This window comes from Rutidosis leptorrhynchoides, chromosome 7 (genome assembly GCF_046630445.1).
Source record: "Rutidosis leptorrhynchoides isolate AG116_Rl617_1_P2 chromosome 7, CSIRO_AGI_Rlap_v1, whole genome shotgun sequence".
NCBI lineage: Eukaryota > Viridiplantae > Streptophyta > Magnoliopsida > Asterales > Asteraceae > Rutidosis > Rutidosis leptorrhynchoides.
Window position 1 is genome coordinate 142,633,715 of NC_092339.1, and position 19,281 is coordinate 142,652,995.

The window sequence follows — 19,281 nt, forward strand, 5'->3', positions numbered from 1 at the left end:
TTCATGTTTTGGTCATTATATGCTTGTATTGTTGTCACTAATCCTTATTCATGCTCGAATTTCATGCCTAATTGCTCAAAAATTTACTTTAGAAATTAGGGTTCTTCATGAATTTGGGGATTTCAAAAAAATGACCATTACTTGTTTAAATTGGGATGTTTTAGAGTTCAATTACTAGTATACATTAGCAAATCCGCATGAACCTTAGTTGAATTACACGATTGCACAAATTATTAAATTTTAGGGTTCTTAAAATGGAGATTTTGACTTTTGTTGACTAGTAAGTGTTCTAAGTGGAATTAAAGCAATGCATTGATTATGCTAAACTCATATATGCCTTAACTTAGTGTTTGTTCGAATTGAAAAGTTTTACTTGTGAAAGTTAAGGATTGTATGCTTAGGCTTTTTGATGAAATTATTGACTTGAGTCGAATTTAGTATCTAAATGTATGATAACCATTAATTGCATATTGTTTGACATGCTTATTGATGAATGCTAATGGTTTCATACACTTATTTTGGTGAAACTAATTATGCTAGATATGATTGAACTTATGAAGTGATAAAAAAATTATGAGTCATACTAGTACATGTTTGTTGAAAATGAGATAAGTACATCCATAATAGACATGAGAGTTTGTGTAATGCGAACGATATAACGTGTTCTACATGGTTTTGGCTTGTGCAATATGAAAGATGTTTTGAATTTCTTTAACGCTTATCAACTTGGTTTGTTGTTTTGTTTGTTTGGTTTTGTTGTGTTTTTGTAGACTAGAGCATCATCATCAAACCCAAAATCAAAGAAGCAAAAAGCCCCGGCAATTGTAGATGAGGAAACAAGTGAAGAAGAAAATACTGTTGAAGAGGAAGAAATGGATATTGACAACCGGCAGTTAAATGTCTGCGGATTAACCACTCCGGATCCATGGATCAATGCAGTTTTGAGGCATCCGGAATATCATGAACGGATGAAGGCACTTCTACACAAAGACGTATATCCGGGGAAATATATCGATTAGACACCATTAGAAGAAGCCGGCGAATATCAAAATTTTCGCAACCTTTTTCGAGTAACGTATCAAGGCCATCGAATATATGCATGGGAAAACCTGTTCAGAATGCAAGAAAGAGTGTACCCACTTTTAGTCAAAGAATTCCATCGTTCACTTAGGGTTGATTACACGTCACCAACATCCGGTACCTTTTTGAGATTTCGTCTTGGAGGACAAGACCGAACATTAACACTGCTACAATTTGTAAAGGCGTTGGATATCTATGAAGGGTTGCCACATCAATTAATGCAAAATTACTTTAATCAATGTATATACTATGTTTCTTCTTTTAATCACTCAAAAGCATGGGTGGATATGAGCAATAGCACATATAGTGCAAGGAAACAGACTTGTAGCAAGCTACGTACCTACGAGCATCGATGCGTCCAAAGATTCATTTCAAGTACCATAAACTTTCGAAAAGACAATAGCGAAAAAGTTACCAACTTGGATATCTGGTACATTCACGCGATAATGGATCACTCCCATGTTTACATTCCACGAATGATTCTCACTTTCCTTCTCGAAGAAAGGAAAAAGATTACACCAATCATGGGCGGCCATTTTGTAACCAGGATTGCCCAACATTTTCGTATCAATACAAGTGGGTTAGAGGAGAAACATATGATTGCCTTTGATAGAGTAAGCTATACAAGAGCAAACATTTTGACGAGGGGGTCGAACGGCCTTCTAACTAGGTATGTGGATCCCGTGAACAGGCAACCAGAACAACCACAACCGCAGCCAGATCCACAGCCGAATGTTGGAAGTAGTTCGGGTTCGGGAAATGATTGGGAGGCTTACATGGCGCGATAGTTTTTGGATTTGCGACTCCATAATGATCGAAACACCTAAAAGGTAATTGATCACTACGATACAGGTAACAGGGAGATGCAACATTACATTGATGTAGGGAATGATCGAACTTGGTACACTCAAGCGGGGCAGCAAAATCAGCTTAACTGGATACATGAACAGACTGTGTCATATGCTACAGATCCCGCTAACTATACCCCCTCTCCTTGGCCTGCATACGAACCATGGGTTTGAATGGGTGATCCATATCTTGCGCCATATCCTCCTCCTCCTAACCCGCCTACTGAAGACACCACTGTCGTCCCTGCTCAAGTAACTTATCAGGGGTACAACCCCTCAATATTTCAGGACGACGACGCGGGAAACAAAAATGAAGGCGGAGCTGGCCCAAGTAACTCTTTTTGGGGATTCTTCTGAAGTTGACATGATTATTAGATGAAGTGTGTGAACGGTTTGATTGATGTTGGTTTGTTTCAAAAACAATTTATCTTTATGTTTGGTGTGTAATAACTTGATAGTATTTTGGATAATTGTAATTTGAATAATTTAGATAATTATAAGTGGGGTTTTTAGTACATGGAGTACACCCCCATTTATTTGTGTGAATCGTATGTTTGCTTTGTTTGAATAGATACAGGTGAGAATTGTGCTATATGCTGCATTTTTACAAAGACTGGCAGTAAGTTCAGCACATGCTTGATTGATGATTGTTTTGTGGTTGCAAGAAGCGGATGATGTTTTTATGCTGGCATTCAGTTCAGCGCCATCATCCCGTGAACTTCGGTTTTAGACCTTGAAAGTAATAAACTCTCTTACACTCTTTAACCCTCTTGAATTTAAATTTTTCTGATTTCATGTAACGAGGGCGATACATGAACTCAAGTGTGGGGAGGAAGTTATAAATTCTTTCGGGTTTTTGATTTTGGTTAAAAAGGCTTAAAATGGTGAAAATTTTAAACTTTTATCTTCATAAATTCAAATTTTGTTTAAAATTTGTAGATTTTAAAACTAGGTGTATACACCGAAATTATTATCACAAAACAAATTAAGAAACAACCAAATGATTGAGTTTATTTTGTTAAAAATCATAAAACTAGTAGTCATATAAAAGATATAATCATCATGCTATACCACATTCTGAATAAAAAAGAATCATCAAGTAATTTGTTGTTCTAACAATCTAATCCAATGCTCATCTATGTAAGGATTGTGAAGGAAGTCAAGTCTTCCAATATGACACACTTGCTAACTTATGTTAGAAGATGTAGTCTAGAACAGCTGTAGGTTGACGAAAAATCTTGAAAAGTTATCTCTATCATCGGCTGGAAATCCACCTCACCTCAGCATCAAACAGGGTTTTTGGTGGTCAGACTTATCCTAACCATGAGATGGATCTGTCTCGTACAATGAGGGGCACATTACAAATTAGCTTTTAAAACTAATGAATCTAATCCCCAGATGGATGATCTCCGGAAAGATCAACCGCATCTATGTTGACTGCGGCCAACATACATATGCCATAACAAATTGAGGTGTGCAAACTCATGGTTCACTGATGATATTTGGACACGATATAGTTTCTTCTAAAACTTATGCTATTTTATGAACTATATTGTGTAAAACCATTTTTAGAACATCCGGTTTCAAGTTCCATGATACTTCAATCATGGGGGCGAGTAGCTTGCTAAGCGCCGACTGAGGCTTCGGTTTTCAGTTACCCTCAACCGGACTTTGAGGTTAAAACCGGAAAACTTGTTAGTGTAAAAATTAACATGTCTAATTTTCAAAATATAAAAGGTTTTTCGCAAAGGTCCCAATTTCCCTAAGGATCCAAATTTTTAAGAAATGTGGACTTTAAAACCCACCTTTCGACTTTGGTGTGATTTCATTTCGTGTGTGTACTCAAGGTATGTGTATTACATTGTGAAATAAATAAAAGCGTGTGTACTCCAAAGGTGTGTGTATACTCAAAACACGTGAGTTTGATTCGTGTGTGAAATAAAAATGTGAGTGTGTATATATTGTGACCCGAGTGTGATTTCCATATAGCGTGAGTTATTGTGTTACTAAATAACTTGTGTATCTTGTGTACTATATCGAGTGAGTGTGATTCCCATTTTTATGTTCTCAATTAAATAAGTGTGTTTACTGTAGTAAATTTCGATTTCTTGTAAGTCTTGCTTGAGGACAAGCAAGGTTTAAGTGTGGGGATTTTGATAACACCAAAATTATACATGTTTATTGCCGTTATTTCGATCCAAAGTTGTTCCATTTGTATGTAATTGTTGTATGTATGTTTTGTAATTCGTATATATTTGTAAAAGTCCATTGTGAATGAATAAATGAAGGCCAACAGCGAAAACAGAGTTAAAACAAAGATTGAACGCGTAAAACAGTCCGAAACCACTGAGACAGGTCCAAATACGGCGCATCTCTCTTAGATGCGGCGCATCTATATACCAAATAACTCCCGACAATTTCAGATGCGGAGCATGAAGACTTCTGGACTAAAACAGCCTCAGATGCGGCGCATCTGAGATGGATGCGGTGCATCCAAGCCAGATGCGGTGCATCTGTCCCAGATGCGGCGCATCTGCTCCCCTGCCGAAAGTCCTGAGTGCAGAATCGAACTGGAATCTACTGAACGTAAAGAGATGCGGCGCATCACAAAGAGATGCGGCGCATCTGGTCAATTTCTGGCAATTTTACCTAACTTTTTAGCCTATTTAAGAGAGCCTTTGGTTACATACTTCATATACCTTCACTAATACGTTCTCCCTCAGTTCTAATACGATTTTCAAGGTTCAAGGAAGGCTGCAAGTCAATCTCCACTCTTTCAACATCAAGATTAAGCTAGGATCATTCATCACTATTGGTACTTTTGTTCTATATCTTTTAAACATGAATTCGAATTGTATTTACTGTTCCATTACTTCTACTATGATTATGTTTGGCTAAAAGCCTTGTGTGTTTGCTTCAATGTAAGATTTATGGCTTGGGATTGTTCTATACTTTGATGTTATGCTAGTTATATATATGTTTGATTGATTAAATTATCTAGTTCAACCATAAGAACCATTGTTATGCTTGCTTAGTTCATTACTTTAATTATATAGATTGCAAACCTATTAATGTGAGTTAACTAGAAAAACAATCTATACTTCAATACACCTAGTAATCTAGACGATTAGATGCATAACTTAAGTGATTTTGTTATGTGTTTAATTCGGTAATTGAATAAATTCCAAAGCAACATAGTTATGAAATTAACTCAAGTGATTGTTGTAATTTAGGTTTCACGTGAGTTTAACCGGGTTGAATCTAGTTAGTTAATAAATCTAAATCACCATGTTCTTTCAAAAGATCCATAGTTGTAATCATCCTTGTATCCTAGTTCAATTATGTAAGTTATGACTTGGTTTATGTGAATTTATCAAAGACCATAGCTTATACTTCAACACCTAGTGATCTAGCCACCTATATGTGAGTATAGGATGTTAATTGAACGATATTTAGGATATACAATCATGTAGTTTACTTAGAGTGATTTTAGAAAACTAGGTTTTATGTGAATTCAACCACGAAAGAATCTTGTTGATTAAACATAACTCTTAAGTTTATAGAAATTGTGAAATTGATATAAACTGCTTATTGTAACTATTACATAACGGTTTTAATTATAGAAGAACAATCCCTGTCATTTATCAAGCATAGAAGTAAACATCGCATTCTCATTAATTACTATATTTATTTACTGTTTCGTTAAACGAAAATACAACTTCAAACACAAAACCCCCTTTTAGAATAATTAACCGTGGTAAAATCTTAAAAACAAACTTCTCTCTATGGATCGAACTGGTTAATTTACTTGCTAGTTACTGCATGATCGGGTTTTAGTTGCCTGTATTATGTGTTAATTATTAAGCATATTGTCTTTATTTTAAAGGTTACGTTTTGACACATCAGAGGTGTTGACGTATCTTCTGGAAATAAGTGCGGGTATTTTTTCTTCATCTGATCTTCTCGTTCCCAGGTGAACTCGGGTCCTCAACGAGCATTCCATCGAACTTTAACAATTGGTATCTTGTTTTGCTTAAGTCTTTTAACCTCACGATCCATTATTTTGACGGGTTCTTCGATGAATTGAAGTTTTTCGTTGATTTGAATTTCGTCTAACGGAATATTGAGATCTTCTTTAGCAAAACATTTCTTCAAATTTGAGACGTGGAAAGTGTTATGTACAGCCGCGAGTTGTTGAGGTAATTCAAGTCGGCAAGCTACTGGTCCGACACGATCAATAATCTTGAATGGTCCTATATACCTTGGATTTAATTTCCCTCGTTTACCAAATCGAACAACACCTTTCCAAGGTGCAACCTTAAGCATGACCATCTCTCCAATTTCAAATTCTATATCTTTTCTTTTAATGTCGGCGTAGCTCTTTTATCGACTTTGGGCGGTTTTAAACCGTTGTTGAATTTGGATGATCTTCCCGGTAGTTTCTTGTATTATCTCCGGACCTGTAATCTGTCTATCCCCCACTTCACTCCAACAAATTGGAAACCTGCACTTTCTACCATAAAGTGCTTCAAACGGCGCCATCTCAATGCTTGAATGATAGCTGTTGTTGTAGGAAAATTCTGCTAATGGTAGATGTCGATCTCAACTGTTTCCAAAATCAATAACACATGCTCGTAGCATGTCTTCAAGCATTTGTATCGTCCTTTCGCTCTGCCCATCAGTTTGTGGATGATAGGTAGTACTCATGTCTAGACGAGTTCTTAATGCTTGCTGTAATGTCTGCCAGAATCTTGAAATAAATCTGCCATCCCTATCAGAGATAATAGAGATTGGTATTCCATGTCTGGAGACGACTTCCTTCAAATACAGTCGTGCTAACTTCTCCATCTTGTCATCTTCTCTTATTGGCAGGAAGTGTGCTGATTTAGTGAGACAATCAACTATTACCCAAATAGTATCAAAACCACTTGCAGTCCTTGGCAATTTAGTGATGAAATCCATGGTAATGTTTTCCCATTTCCATTCCGGGATTTTGGGTTGTTGAAGTAGACCTGATGGTTTCTGATGCTCAGTTTTGACCTTAGAACACGTCAAACATTCTCCTACGTATTTAGCAACATCGGCTTTCATACCCGGCCACCAAAAATGTTTCTTGAGATCCTTGTACATCTTCCCCGTTCCAGGATGTATTGAGTATCTGGTTTTATGAGCTTCTCTAAGTACCATTTCTCTCATATCTCCAAATTTTGGTACCCAAATCCTTTCAGCCCTATACCGGGTTCCGTCTTCCTGAATATTAAGATGCTTCGCCGATCCTTTGGGTATTTCATCCTTTAAATTTCCCTCTTTTAAAACTCATTGTTGCGCCTCCTTTATTTGAGTAGTAAGGTTAGTGTGAATCATTATATTCATAGCTTTTACTCGAATGGGTTCTTTGTCCTTTCTGCTCAAGGCGTCGGCTACCACATTTGCCTTCCTCGGGTGATAACGAATCTCAAAGTCATAATCATTCAACAATTCAATCCATCTGCGCTGCCTTATGTTCAGTTGTTTCTGATTAAATATGTGTTGAAGACTTTTGTGGTCGGTATATATAATACTTTTGACCCCATATAAGTAGTGCCTCCAAGTCTTTAATGCAAAAACAACCGCGCCTAATTCCAAATCATGCGTCGTATAATTCTGCTCGTGAATCTTCAATTGTCTAGACGCATAAGCAATTACTTTTGTTCGTTGCATTAATACGCAACCGAGACCTTGCTTTGAGGTGTCACAATATATCATCATTTCCTTCAGGTAATGACAATATAGGTGACGTAGTTAACTTTTTCTTGAACAATTGAAACACTTTTTCTTGTTCATCCTTCCATTCAAATTTCCTCCCTTTATGCGTTAATGCAGTCAAGGGTTTTGCTATTTTGGAAAAATCTTGGATGAATCTCCTGTAATAACCAGCTAGCCCTAAAAATTGGCGTATGTGTTTCGGAGTTTTCGGGGTTTTCCACTTTTCAACGATTTCAATCTTTGCTGGATCCACCTGAATACCTTTTTTGTTCACTATATGACCGAGGAATTGAACTTCTTCCAACCAAAATGCACACTTTGAAAACTTAGCGTACAGTTTTTCTTTCCTTAGCAACTCTAGCACTTTTCTCAAATGTTTTTCGTGCTCTTGATCATTCTTCGAGTAAATAAGTATGTCATCGATGAAAACAATGACAAACTTGTAAAGATATGGCCCACACACTCGGTTCATGAGGTCCATGAACATAGCTGGTGCATTAGTCAATCCAAACGACATAACCATAAACTCGTAATGACTGTAACGCGTCCTTAAAGCAGTCTTCGGAATGTCATCCTCTTTCACCTGCATTTGGTGATATCCAGAACGTAAATCGATCTTCGAATAAAACGACGAGCCTTGTAGTTAATCAAATAAGTCGTCAATTCTCGGTAATGGGTAACGGTTCTTGATGGTAAGTTTGTTCAACTCTCGGTAGTCGATACACAACCTGAATGTACCATCTTTCTTCTTGACAAATAGAACAGGAGCTCTCCATGGTGATGTACTTGGTAGAATGAAACCACGCTCTAAAAGTTCCTGTATCTGACTTTGTAATTCTTTCATTTCACTGGGTGCTAGTCTGTATGGAGCTCGAGCTATTGGTGCAGCTCCTGGTACAAGATCTATTTGAAATTCAACGGATCGATGTGGGGGTAATCCCGGTAATTCTTTCGAAAATACATCAGAAAATTCTTTTGCGACGGGAACATCACTGATGTTCTTTTCTTCAGATTTAACTTCCTCGATGTGTGCTAGAATGACGTAACAACCTTTTCTTATTAGTTTTTGCGCCTTCAAACTACTAATAAGATTTAAGTTCGCGTTGCTCTTTTCTCCGTACACCATTAAAGGTTTTCCTTTTTCACGCATAATGCGAATCGTATTTTTGTAACAAACGACCTCTGCTCTTACCTTCTTCAACCAGTCTATGCCAATTATTACATCAAAACTCCCTAACTCAACTGGTATTAAATCAATCTTAAACGTTTCATCACCCAGTTTAGTTTCTCTATCCCGACATATATTATCTGCTGAAATTAATTTACCATTTGATAATTTGAGTAAAAATTTATTATCCAAAGGCGTCAATGGGCAACTTAATTTAACACAAACTTCTCTACTCATATAGCTTCTATCCGCACCCGAATCAAATAAAACATAAGCAGATTTATCTTCAATAAAAACGTACCCATAACAAGCTCCGGGTCTTCCTGTGCTTCTGCCGCATTAATATTGAAAACTCTTCCACGGCCCTGCCCATTAGTATTCCCCTGATTCGGGTAATTTTTAATAATGTGGCCTGGTTTTCCACATTTATAACAAATAGCGTTGGTATTACTTGCTCCGACACTATTCGTTCCGGCATTACTTGTTCCGATACTATTTGTTCCTTTAGTTCTGTTAAACTTTGGTCTGTAGGCCTCACACTTTGTCGCGCTATGACCATTTCTTTTACACCTGTTGCAAAATGTCGTGCAAAACCCCTGATGATTTTCTTCACACCTATGACATGGCTGTTTTTGGTTTTTGTTGTCGTTGTTGTTATTGAGGTTGTTGTTGGGATTGTTATTGTTGTTGCAACGGTTGTTGTAGTTGTTGTTGTTGTTGGGATGTTTGTTGTAGTTATTGTTAGGATTGCGGTTATTGTTGCGATTGTTGTTGCGGTTGTTGGGATAGTTGTTGCGATTGTGGTTTTAATTGTTATTGTTGTTGTACTGGTGACTCTTGTCACCGTTTTCCTCCCACTTCCTCTTCAGTTGTTTCGTGTTGGCTTCTTCAGCCGCCTGCTCTTTAATTCTTCCCTCAATCTGATTTATGAGTTTATGAGCCATTCGACTTGCCTTTTGTATGGAAGCGGGCTCGTGTGAACTCACATCTTCTTGAATCCTTACTGGTAACCCTTTTACAAACGAGTCAATCTTCTATTCTTCATCTTCGAACGCTCCCGGACACAATAGACACAACTCTGTGAATCGTCGTTCATACGTGGTAATGTCGAACCCTTGTGTTCATAACTCTCTAAGCTCTACCTTGAGCTTATTGACTTCGTTTCTAGGATGGTACTGCTCGTTCATCAATTGCTTGAATGCCGACCACAGTAGTGCGTAAGCAGCATTTTGTCCTACCTGTTCAAGATAGGTGTTCCACAACGTTAACGCAGTACCTGTGAAGGTATGCGTAGCGTACTTAACTTTGTCCTCTTCAGTACACTTACTTATGACAAACACTGATTCGACTTTCTCGGTCCACCGTTTCAATCCAATTGGTCCTTCGGTTCCATCAAATTTCGAAGGTTTGCAGGCAGTGAATTCTTTGTAGGAGCATCCTACATGATTTCTTGCGCTGTTAGCTGCATTGCTAGATTCAGAGTTATTGTTGGTATGTAGCGCAGCCTGTACTGCGGCTATGTTTGCAGCAAGAAAGGTACGAAATTCCTCTTCGCTCATATTCATGGTCTGTCGAGTAGTCGGTGCCATTTCCTTCAAAATATCCAACTGAATCGAGTTAATCATACAGAATATTAAGAGTAGTCAATAGTATTTCGTAGCATAATATGAACTTATTTATAAAAGCTTTTTCTTCATATTAGCGTTTTATAAGTTTAAATTCGGGTACTTCCTACCCGTTAAGTTCATACTTAGTAGCTAATATACAATTCAACTAATACAATTCCATATGAAAAACTGATTATAATAATATATCACATACAAATATTCTTCAAACTTACAACATCGCTATATTACATAAAAACATGAAATATAGTACACTTTGATACATGACAATTTTGAAGATAATTTAGTTAATACGCAAGTTGTTCAGCAAAGAAAATAAAGACACGTAATTCATAAGTCCAGAAAGAAGTCGTGCATTCTGGTTTTACTAAGACGACTTCCCATCCTTGGTCTTGTGGAAAATAACCATTATGACCATTGGCTAGGCAGCATGTTGTAATGTCGTCAAAAGGACGAGGGTTTCGTAATGTCCAACAGCCCCGTAATAATCTAAAAACCTTGTTTCTCACCCCAACTACTGAATCCCTCACTTGTGGGAAGGTTTTATTTAAAAGTTGCAATCCGATGTTCTTTTTCTCACTTTGGTAAGAAGCGAACATCACTAACCCGTAAGCATAACATGCTTCTTTATGTTGCATGTTAGAAGCTCTTTCTAATTCACGAAATCCTATGTTGGGATATGTTGAGTCAAAATAGGTTCTTAACCCGTAGCGTAAAATTGCATTTGGGTTCCCCGTATTTAATGCTTTAAAGAAAACACGGCGTAACTTACTGTCTCCCCAATGTGATATACCCCACCTATCAAAGGAAAGCCTTTTATAAACTAAGGCATTTCTGGAAAGTCTTTCAAATGTTTGACAAGTTAATTTTGCTATAATTAATTGTGCTGATGAATTCTGACCGACTCTAGACAAGATTACCTCAATCATATCCTCTGGTAGATCTTCTAAAATATTCGGTTGTCTACCCTTAACGTTCATTTTGTTTTTATACTGTAAAATAGATAAGGATTAGATTCGTAAAAGATAATTAACAAACAATACAAGCAATTTTTACATAGAACATAAAAGTACAAGCACACTACAATACATATAATACACAACATGATTACAACCCTCTAATCTGAATCACTGGTTTCTTCTCTTCGAACTTGGTTCGTTTTCCTAATTTTCTAGGAATATATGGTGTTCCTCTAATACTAGCCGTCGTTTACCACAATGGTTTACAAAAACCTGGTGGTTTAGAGGTTCCCAGGTCATTGTTACATTTTAGGAAATACGGATGTTGCCGATACATATAAAGTTCATCGGGGTTGGAATCGGGTTTCTCTATTTTTATACCTTTTCCCTTATTATTTTCTTTCGATTATTAAATTGGGTCGAGGTAATTTCTATAACATCATCGGAATCCTCATCGGGATCCGATTTATCGAAAAATTGGTAATCTTCCCAATATTTTGCTTCCTCGGCGAAAACACCATTGACCATTATTAACTTTGGTCCGTTGGTTGAGGATTTTCTTTTATTTAATCGATTTACTATAAGTATCAATATTTCTTCCTCCGGAACCTCTTCTTCTTCCGGTTCCTCCTCTTCCGGTTCCTCCTCTTCCGGTTCCTCTTCTTCCGGTTCCTCTTCGGGAATTTGTGAATCTTCCCAAAATATATTCGACTCTTCATTATTATTAGGTGAATCGATGGGATTTGTACTAGTGGTAGACATCTATCACACAATATCAAACACATTAAGAGGTTAATATATCACATAATATTTACATGTTAATAATATATAGTTTCCAACAAAAGTGTTAAGCAATCGTTTTTAAAGAAAACACGGTCGAAGTCCAGACTCACTAATGTATCCTAACAAACTCGATAAGACACACTAATGCAAATTTCTGGTTCTCTAAGACCAACGCTCGGATACCAACTGAAATGTCCCGTTCATATTGATTATAAACGTTCCATATTAATTGATTTCGTCGCGAGGTTTTGACCTCTATATGAGACGTTTTTAAAAGGCTGCATTCATTTTTAAAACAACCATAACCTTTATTTTATCTATCAAGGTTTAAAAAGCATTACGTAGATTATCAAATAATGATAATCTAAAATATACCATTTACACACGACCATTACATAATGGTTTACAATAAGAATATATTACATCAAAAATAAGTTTCTTGAACGCAGTTTTTACATAATATCATACAAGCATGGACTCCAAATCTTGTCCTTATTTTAGTATGCAACAGCGGAAGCTATTAATAATCACCTGAGAATAAACATGCTTAAAACGTCAACAAAAATGTTGGTGAGTTATAGGTTTAACATATATATTATCAAATCATAATAATAGACCACAAGATTTCATATTTCAATATACATCCCATACATAGAGATAAAAATCATTCATATGGTGAACACCTAGTAACCGACATTAACAAGATGCATATAAGAATATCACCTATCATTCCAGGAAATCCTTCGGACATGATAAAAAAGAATTCGAAGTACTAAAGCATCCGGTACTTTGGATGGGGTTCGTTAGGCCCAATAGATCTATCTTTAGGATTCGCGTCAATTAGTAGATCGGTTTACTAATTCTTAGGCTACCAAGCAAAAGGGGCATATTCGGCTTCGATCATTCACCCATATAATGTAGTTTCATTTACTTGTGTCTATTTCATAAAACATTTATAAAACTGTATGTATTCTCATCCCAAAATATTAGATTCTAAAAGTGGGACTATAACTCATTTTCACAGATTTTTTACTTCATCGGGAGTAAGACTTGGCCACTGGCCGATTCACGAACCTATAACAAATATATATATATATATATATATATATATATATATATATATGTATATATATATATATATATATATATATATATATATATATATCAATGTATGTTCAAAATATATTTACAACATTTTTAATAAATTTTGATGTTTTAAGTTTATTAAGTCAGCTGTCCTCGTTAGTAACCTACAACTAGTTGTCCATAGTTAGATGTACAGAAATAAATTGATATATATTATCTTGAATCAATCCACGACCCAGTGTATACACGTCTCAGGCTAGATCACAACTCAAAGTATATATATTTTTAGAATCAACCTCAACTCTGTATAGCTAACTCAAACATTACTGCATATAGAGTGTCTATGGTTGTTCCAAATAATATATATAAATGGGTCGATATGATATGTCAAAACATTTGCATACGTGTCTATGGTATCCCAAGATTACATAATATATTAGAATACATGTATAATACAATATAAGTTAGCTAGGATATGATTTGTATAGAATTGTTACAATATTTCCCGTAGCTACTACAATCAAAAAATATCCAATCTTGTTTTACCCATAACTTCTTCGTTTTAAATCCGTTTTGAGTGAATCAAATTGATATGGTTTCATATTGAACTCTATTTTATGAATCTAAACATAAAAATTATAGGTTTATAGTCAGAAATATAAGTTACAAGTTGTTTTTGTAAGAGGTAGTCATTTCAGTCGAAAGAACGACGTCTTGATGACCATTTTGAAAAACATACTTCCACTTTGAGTTTAACCATGATTTTTGGATATAGTTTCATGTTCATAAAAAAATCATTTCCCAGAAGAACAACTTTTAAATCAAAGCTTATCATAGTTTTTAATTATCAAACCCAAAACAGCCCGCGGTGTTACTACGACGGCGTATGTCCGATTTTACGGTGTTTTTCGTGTTTCCAGGTTTTAAATTATTAAGTTAGCATATCATATAGATATAGAACATGTGCTTAGTTAATTTTAAAAGTCAAGTTAGAAGGATTAACTTTTGTTTGCGAACAAGTTTAGAATTAACTAAACTATGTTCTAGTAATTTCAAGTTTAAACCTTCGAATAAGGTAGTTTTATATATATGAATCGAATGATGTTATGAACATCATTACTACCTCAGGTTTTGTGGATACACCTACTGGAAATGTGAAAAATAGATCTAGCTTCAAAGGATCCTTGGATGGCTTGAAAGTTCTTGAAGCAGAATCATGACACGAAAACAAGTTCAAGTAAGATTTTCACTCGAAATAAGATTGTTATAGTTATAGAAATTGAATCAAAGTTTGAATATGAGTATTACCTTGTATTAGAAAGATATCTTACTATAAATAAGAAAGATTTCTTGAGGTTGGATGATCACTTTACAAGATTGGAAGTAAGCTAGCAAACTTGGAAGTATTCTTGATTTTATGAAACTAGAACTTATAGAATTTATGAAGAACACTTAGAACTTGAAGATAGAACTTGAGAGAGATAAATTAGATGAAGAAAATTGAAGAATGAAAGTGTTTGTAGGTGTTTTTGGTCGTTGGTATATGGATTAGATATAAAGGATTTGTAATTTTATTTACATGTAAATAAGTCATGAATGATTACTAATATTTTTGTAATTTTATGAGATATTTCATGCTAGTTGCAAATGATGGTTCCCACATGTGTTAGGTGACTCACATGAGCTGCTAAGATCTGATCATTGGAGTGTATATACCAATAGTACATATATCTAAAAGCTGTGTATTGTACGAGTACGAATACGGGTGCATACGAGTAGAATTGTTGATGAAACTGACCGAGGATGTAATTGTAAGCATTTTTGTTAAGTAGAAGTATTTTGATAAGTGTCTTGAAGTCTTTCAAAAGTGTATGAATACATATTAAAACACTACATGTATATACATTTTAACTGAGTCGTTAAGTCATCGTTAGTCGTTACATGTAAATGTTGTTTTGAAACCTTTAGGTTAACGATCTTGTTAAATGTTGTTAACCCATTATTTATTATATCTAAAGAGATTTTAAATTATTACATTATCATGATATTATGATATATTAATATATCTTAGTATGATATATACAGTTAAATGTTGTTACAACGATAATCGTTACATATATGTCTCGTTTCGAAATCATTAAGTTAGTAGTCTTGTTTTTACATATGTAGTTCATTGTTAATATACTTAATGACATGTTTACTTATCATTTATCATGATTAAACATAGTGTATCAATATCTTAATATGATTCATATGTATTTAGTAAGACGTTGTTATAACGATAATCGTTATATATATCGTTTCGAGTTTCTTAATTCAATAAACTCAATTTTATGTATATAACCCATTGTTAAAATACCTAATGAGATACTTACTTATCATAATATCATGTTAACTATATATATAATCATATATATGTCATCATATAGTTTTTACAAGTTTTAACGTTCGTGAATCCCCGGTCAACTTGGGTGGTCAATTGTCTATATGAAACCTATTTCAATTAATCAAGTCTTAACAAGTTTGATTGCTTAACATGTTGGAAACACTTAATCATGTAAATAACAATTTCATTTAATATATATAAACATGGAAAAGTTCGGGTCACTACAAATCCGTTTTCTCTAGTTTGCCTCTTTACTATTTCTCGCTTTTTCGGGCCCCTCGTTGTGTGCTAAAAATTTTAGAGAGTGTGAGACGACATTTCTTTTGGGGTGGGTCGGGTTCTAATTCAAAAATATCTTGGGTTAAATGGGATACAATCCTTCTTCCTCACAAAGAAGGAGGCTTAAATATTATGTCTCTTAAATCAAAAAATCTTGCTCTTCTTTGTAAGTGATGGTGGAGGTTTAAAACCGAAATCAACACTTTGTGGATCTCCGTGATTCGTAGTATTTATGGCGCTAATGGTGGGCTTGTGTTTGGTGACGGGCTTGCCCGTAATTCAAACGCGAGTCTATGGTCTTCTATTTGTGATGCAGGAAAAACCGTGGATGATTTAGGGATTAATTTCTCCAATTCGTTCACTCGCAAGATTGGGAATGGGGCGAATACTCTTTTTTGGGACGACTTGTGGGTTGGGGATACTTGTCTTAAATACAAGTATAACAGATTGTACCGATTGGAAAGAAACAAAAACGCTTCAGTCCGAGATAGACTTTCAGGATCGGGAGAAAATACGGGGGGAAGTTGGGCCTGGTCCAGGGAACTCACAGGCCGATCTGCAAACCCAATTCAGCGATCTTCAAGGCCTGGTGCAAAGCTGCTGTTTGGATCGAGAGAAAGATGACGGATGGGATTGGAACTTAGACACACAAAATGGATTCACAGTAAAGAAAATGTCGCAGGTTATTGATGGTGTAATTTTAGGAAGGGAGAATAACATTGTGGAGTCTCTACGTAACCGCCTAGTTCCAAAAAAGATTGAAATATTTATATGGCGAGCTAGGAGGGGTCGGATTCCGGTTCGGGTGGAATTAGATAAAAGATGTATTGATTTACATAGCTTGAGGTGTCCGGTATGTGATGATGGTATCGAGACGGTTGATCACATCCTTTTCAAGTGTAATTTTGCGAAAGATATTTGGCTCAAAGTGCTTAACTGGTGGGGTTATGGTCCGAGTAATTTCGGGTATGAAGACATGTTCTTAGGTACATTCGGTTCTTCGGCTTGTGATAATAAACGTAACTTTTGGCAAGCCGTTTGTTGGATAGCTTGTTACTTAATTTGGAAGAATAGGAATTTTAAAGTTTTCAAGAACAAGGCTTCGACAGTTCCCTCGTTGTTAATGGAAATTCAAGCTATATCTTTCGATTGGATCTCGCGAAGGCACAAAAAGCATAAGATGGATTGGCACTCTTGGTTTAATAATCCTTAATCTTTCTATTGCAACCTTTGCAATTTCGAGTATTGTTATAATGGCTGTTATTATTTAGTTCTTCGTGGTTGGCTGTAAACATACGCACTTCCGATGTAATTTTCGTGATTAATTCAATTTACTTGCTTTTAAAAAAAAAATCAAATCAAGGGTATAGCCGCGCTCTCTATGTGCTATACCATTGGATTTGGTCTTTATCGACTTGGCCAAACTGTTTATCTAGCACGCTAAGCTAAACGATAAGACCAACCTATATTCGGTTTCCTTAAATAACGCACGTTAGTTATGGAACAGATTATGATTATATGGGAATAAAATCATATTCAAACCCTAATTGCTAGTCTATAAATACATGACTTTAAAACCCTAAGAGGTACGCCGTTACATTCTACGTAACATATATCATACTCTCATGTACGAATTGCATTCATACGATCTTCATCATTGTTTAAGACTTTCAGGTAAGTTCATCGAACTATGAAACCTTCATGTTTTAGGGACACTCAACCTTGTATGCTAGGTTGTTGGTGGAGTTACGATCGACCACCCTATCAGAATCATACTGGCTCCGGTACAGGTTATCCACGACTATTGTCGGAGATTCAAACATCGTTTGTCCTTAAACCCTATTTATTGCACTCAAGTATATGTTCACCCTAACCACGTAAAAATATGTTTGATCACCATAAAAAGCTTCTTTATGTAGTATTCCTTTTTTTAATGATTAATTCTTGATAAGTGTATTTTGATAAGTTATATAGTACGATACAATATGATAATACTAGATTTTAATGAATATATTAAAAAAGATAATACAGTAATACTAGTAGCTTTCTCATTGTTCATTCAGAAAAATGAAAGGTGGTTGTAGGAGGTGTGTATGAGACACGTGTACGAGTTACAACGTGGAAAAGAGCAAAGAACGTAACGAGGAAAATGAGTCAGCATCAACATAACATCCAACATTACATTAACACATAATGGACCCCACACATTATGCCACACGTCCGATTGTCTACAGTCTACAAGCACAACTCACCATCACCTTTCCATTTCCATTTCTATTTTCACCTCCACTCAATATTTTTAATTGCATGGCTGTAGTTGTAATTCTATAACTTTCAAGAACACACTACTATTACTCGTAAATTTAACGTGTAATTTATTAATTTTAAATAATGATAGATCTTTACATATAGTACTTGTCTTCTATTACCCATTACCCATACGTACTACCCATACGTACTAAAACAAACCCAAGTTATTGTCATATCAGGCTTAATTGTTGTAGTTTTCAAACTAATGAAGTCTATAATATATTCATGTAAAGACCACCTTCAGAAACTATATAATAACTCGGTTGGTCAAGTTGTTAGGCTAAAATCATTTGTTACTTAATTTGCACAAGTTCGAATCTTTGCACCTCAACGATTTTTTGTAAAATCATTTGTTACTTAATTTGCACAAGTTCGAATCTTTGCACCTCAACGATTTTTTTTCTCCAACATGTATATTTATATTGACAACATTATTAATATGATACTAATCTATATTTACAATCATGGTGCTAATATCTTTGGAAAATAAGTAAACCTATAGATAATAATGAAATAATATAATTATAAATAAATATAAATTCTTTCTACCCAAACCCTTTTTTGGTTTCTTTTAATTCGAAACCTTTTATTATTATATATTTAATAAAATGTTTTATATCAATTGTCGATATGCGTTCTGTAATTACAAACTACCGAAATAATGTTTAATCTATATATCAAAACTTTGTATTGAAATTTATCGCTGGAAACGATTTCCCGCTACAACGCGTGAACCGATCCTCCTCTAGTTCATTCTATAAGCATTAAACTAATGAGTTATCATATATATCATATAACAATAATTAATAGATATATTTTCAAATACTTGTATCTATAATACTTACACAAACATTTTTAGACAAAGTAATAATTATACATGAATACATTTTTTAATTATAAATTACTCACAATTGATTAAAAGAAAATTAAAAATAATAAATGATCTCATATTATAGAATTTTCGTAAGCTTTGCTAAACTTTATTGATGCTATCATTATTTTAGAAATTTAA

At 35.0% G+C, this 19,281-nt stretch overlaps 1 protein-coding gene across 1 annotated transcript; it reads left to right on the forward strand.

Moving 5' to 3' along the window:
* The first annotated feature begins 16,335 nt into the window (after positions 1-16,335).
* LOC139859657 (uncharacterized) lies at positions 16,336-17,172 on the forward strand. The gene has a single exon (XM_071848437.1). The coding sequence runs from the start codon at positions 16,336-16,338 to the stop codon at positions 17,170-17,172; it is 837 nt and encodes a 278-aa protein (XP_071704538.1).
* The last annotated feature ends 2,109 nt before the right edge of the window (positions 17,173-19,281 follow it).

Bases quoted from the DNA above. Each gene is read 5' to 3' on its own strand.
- LOC139859657 (XM_071848437.1), top strand. From the start codon at position 16,336: ATGGGGCGAATACTCTTTTTTGGGACGACTTGTGGGTTGGGGATACTT.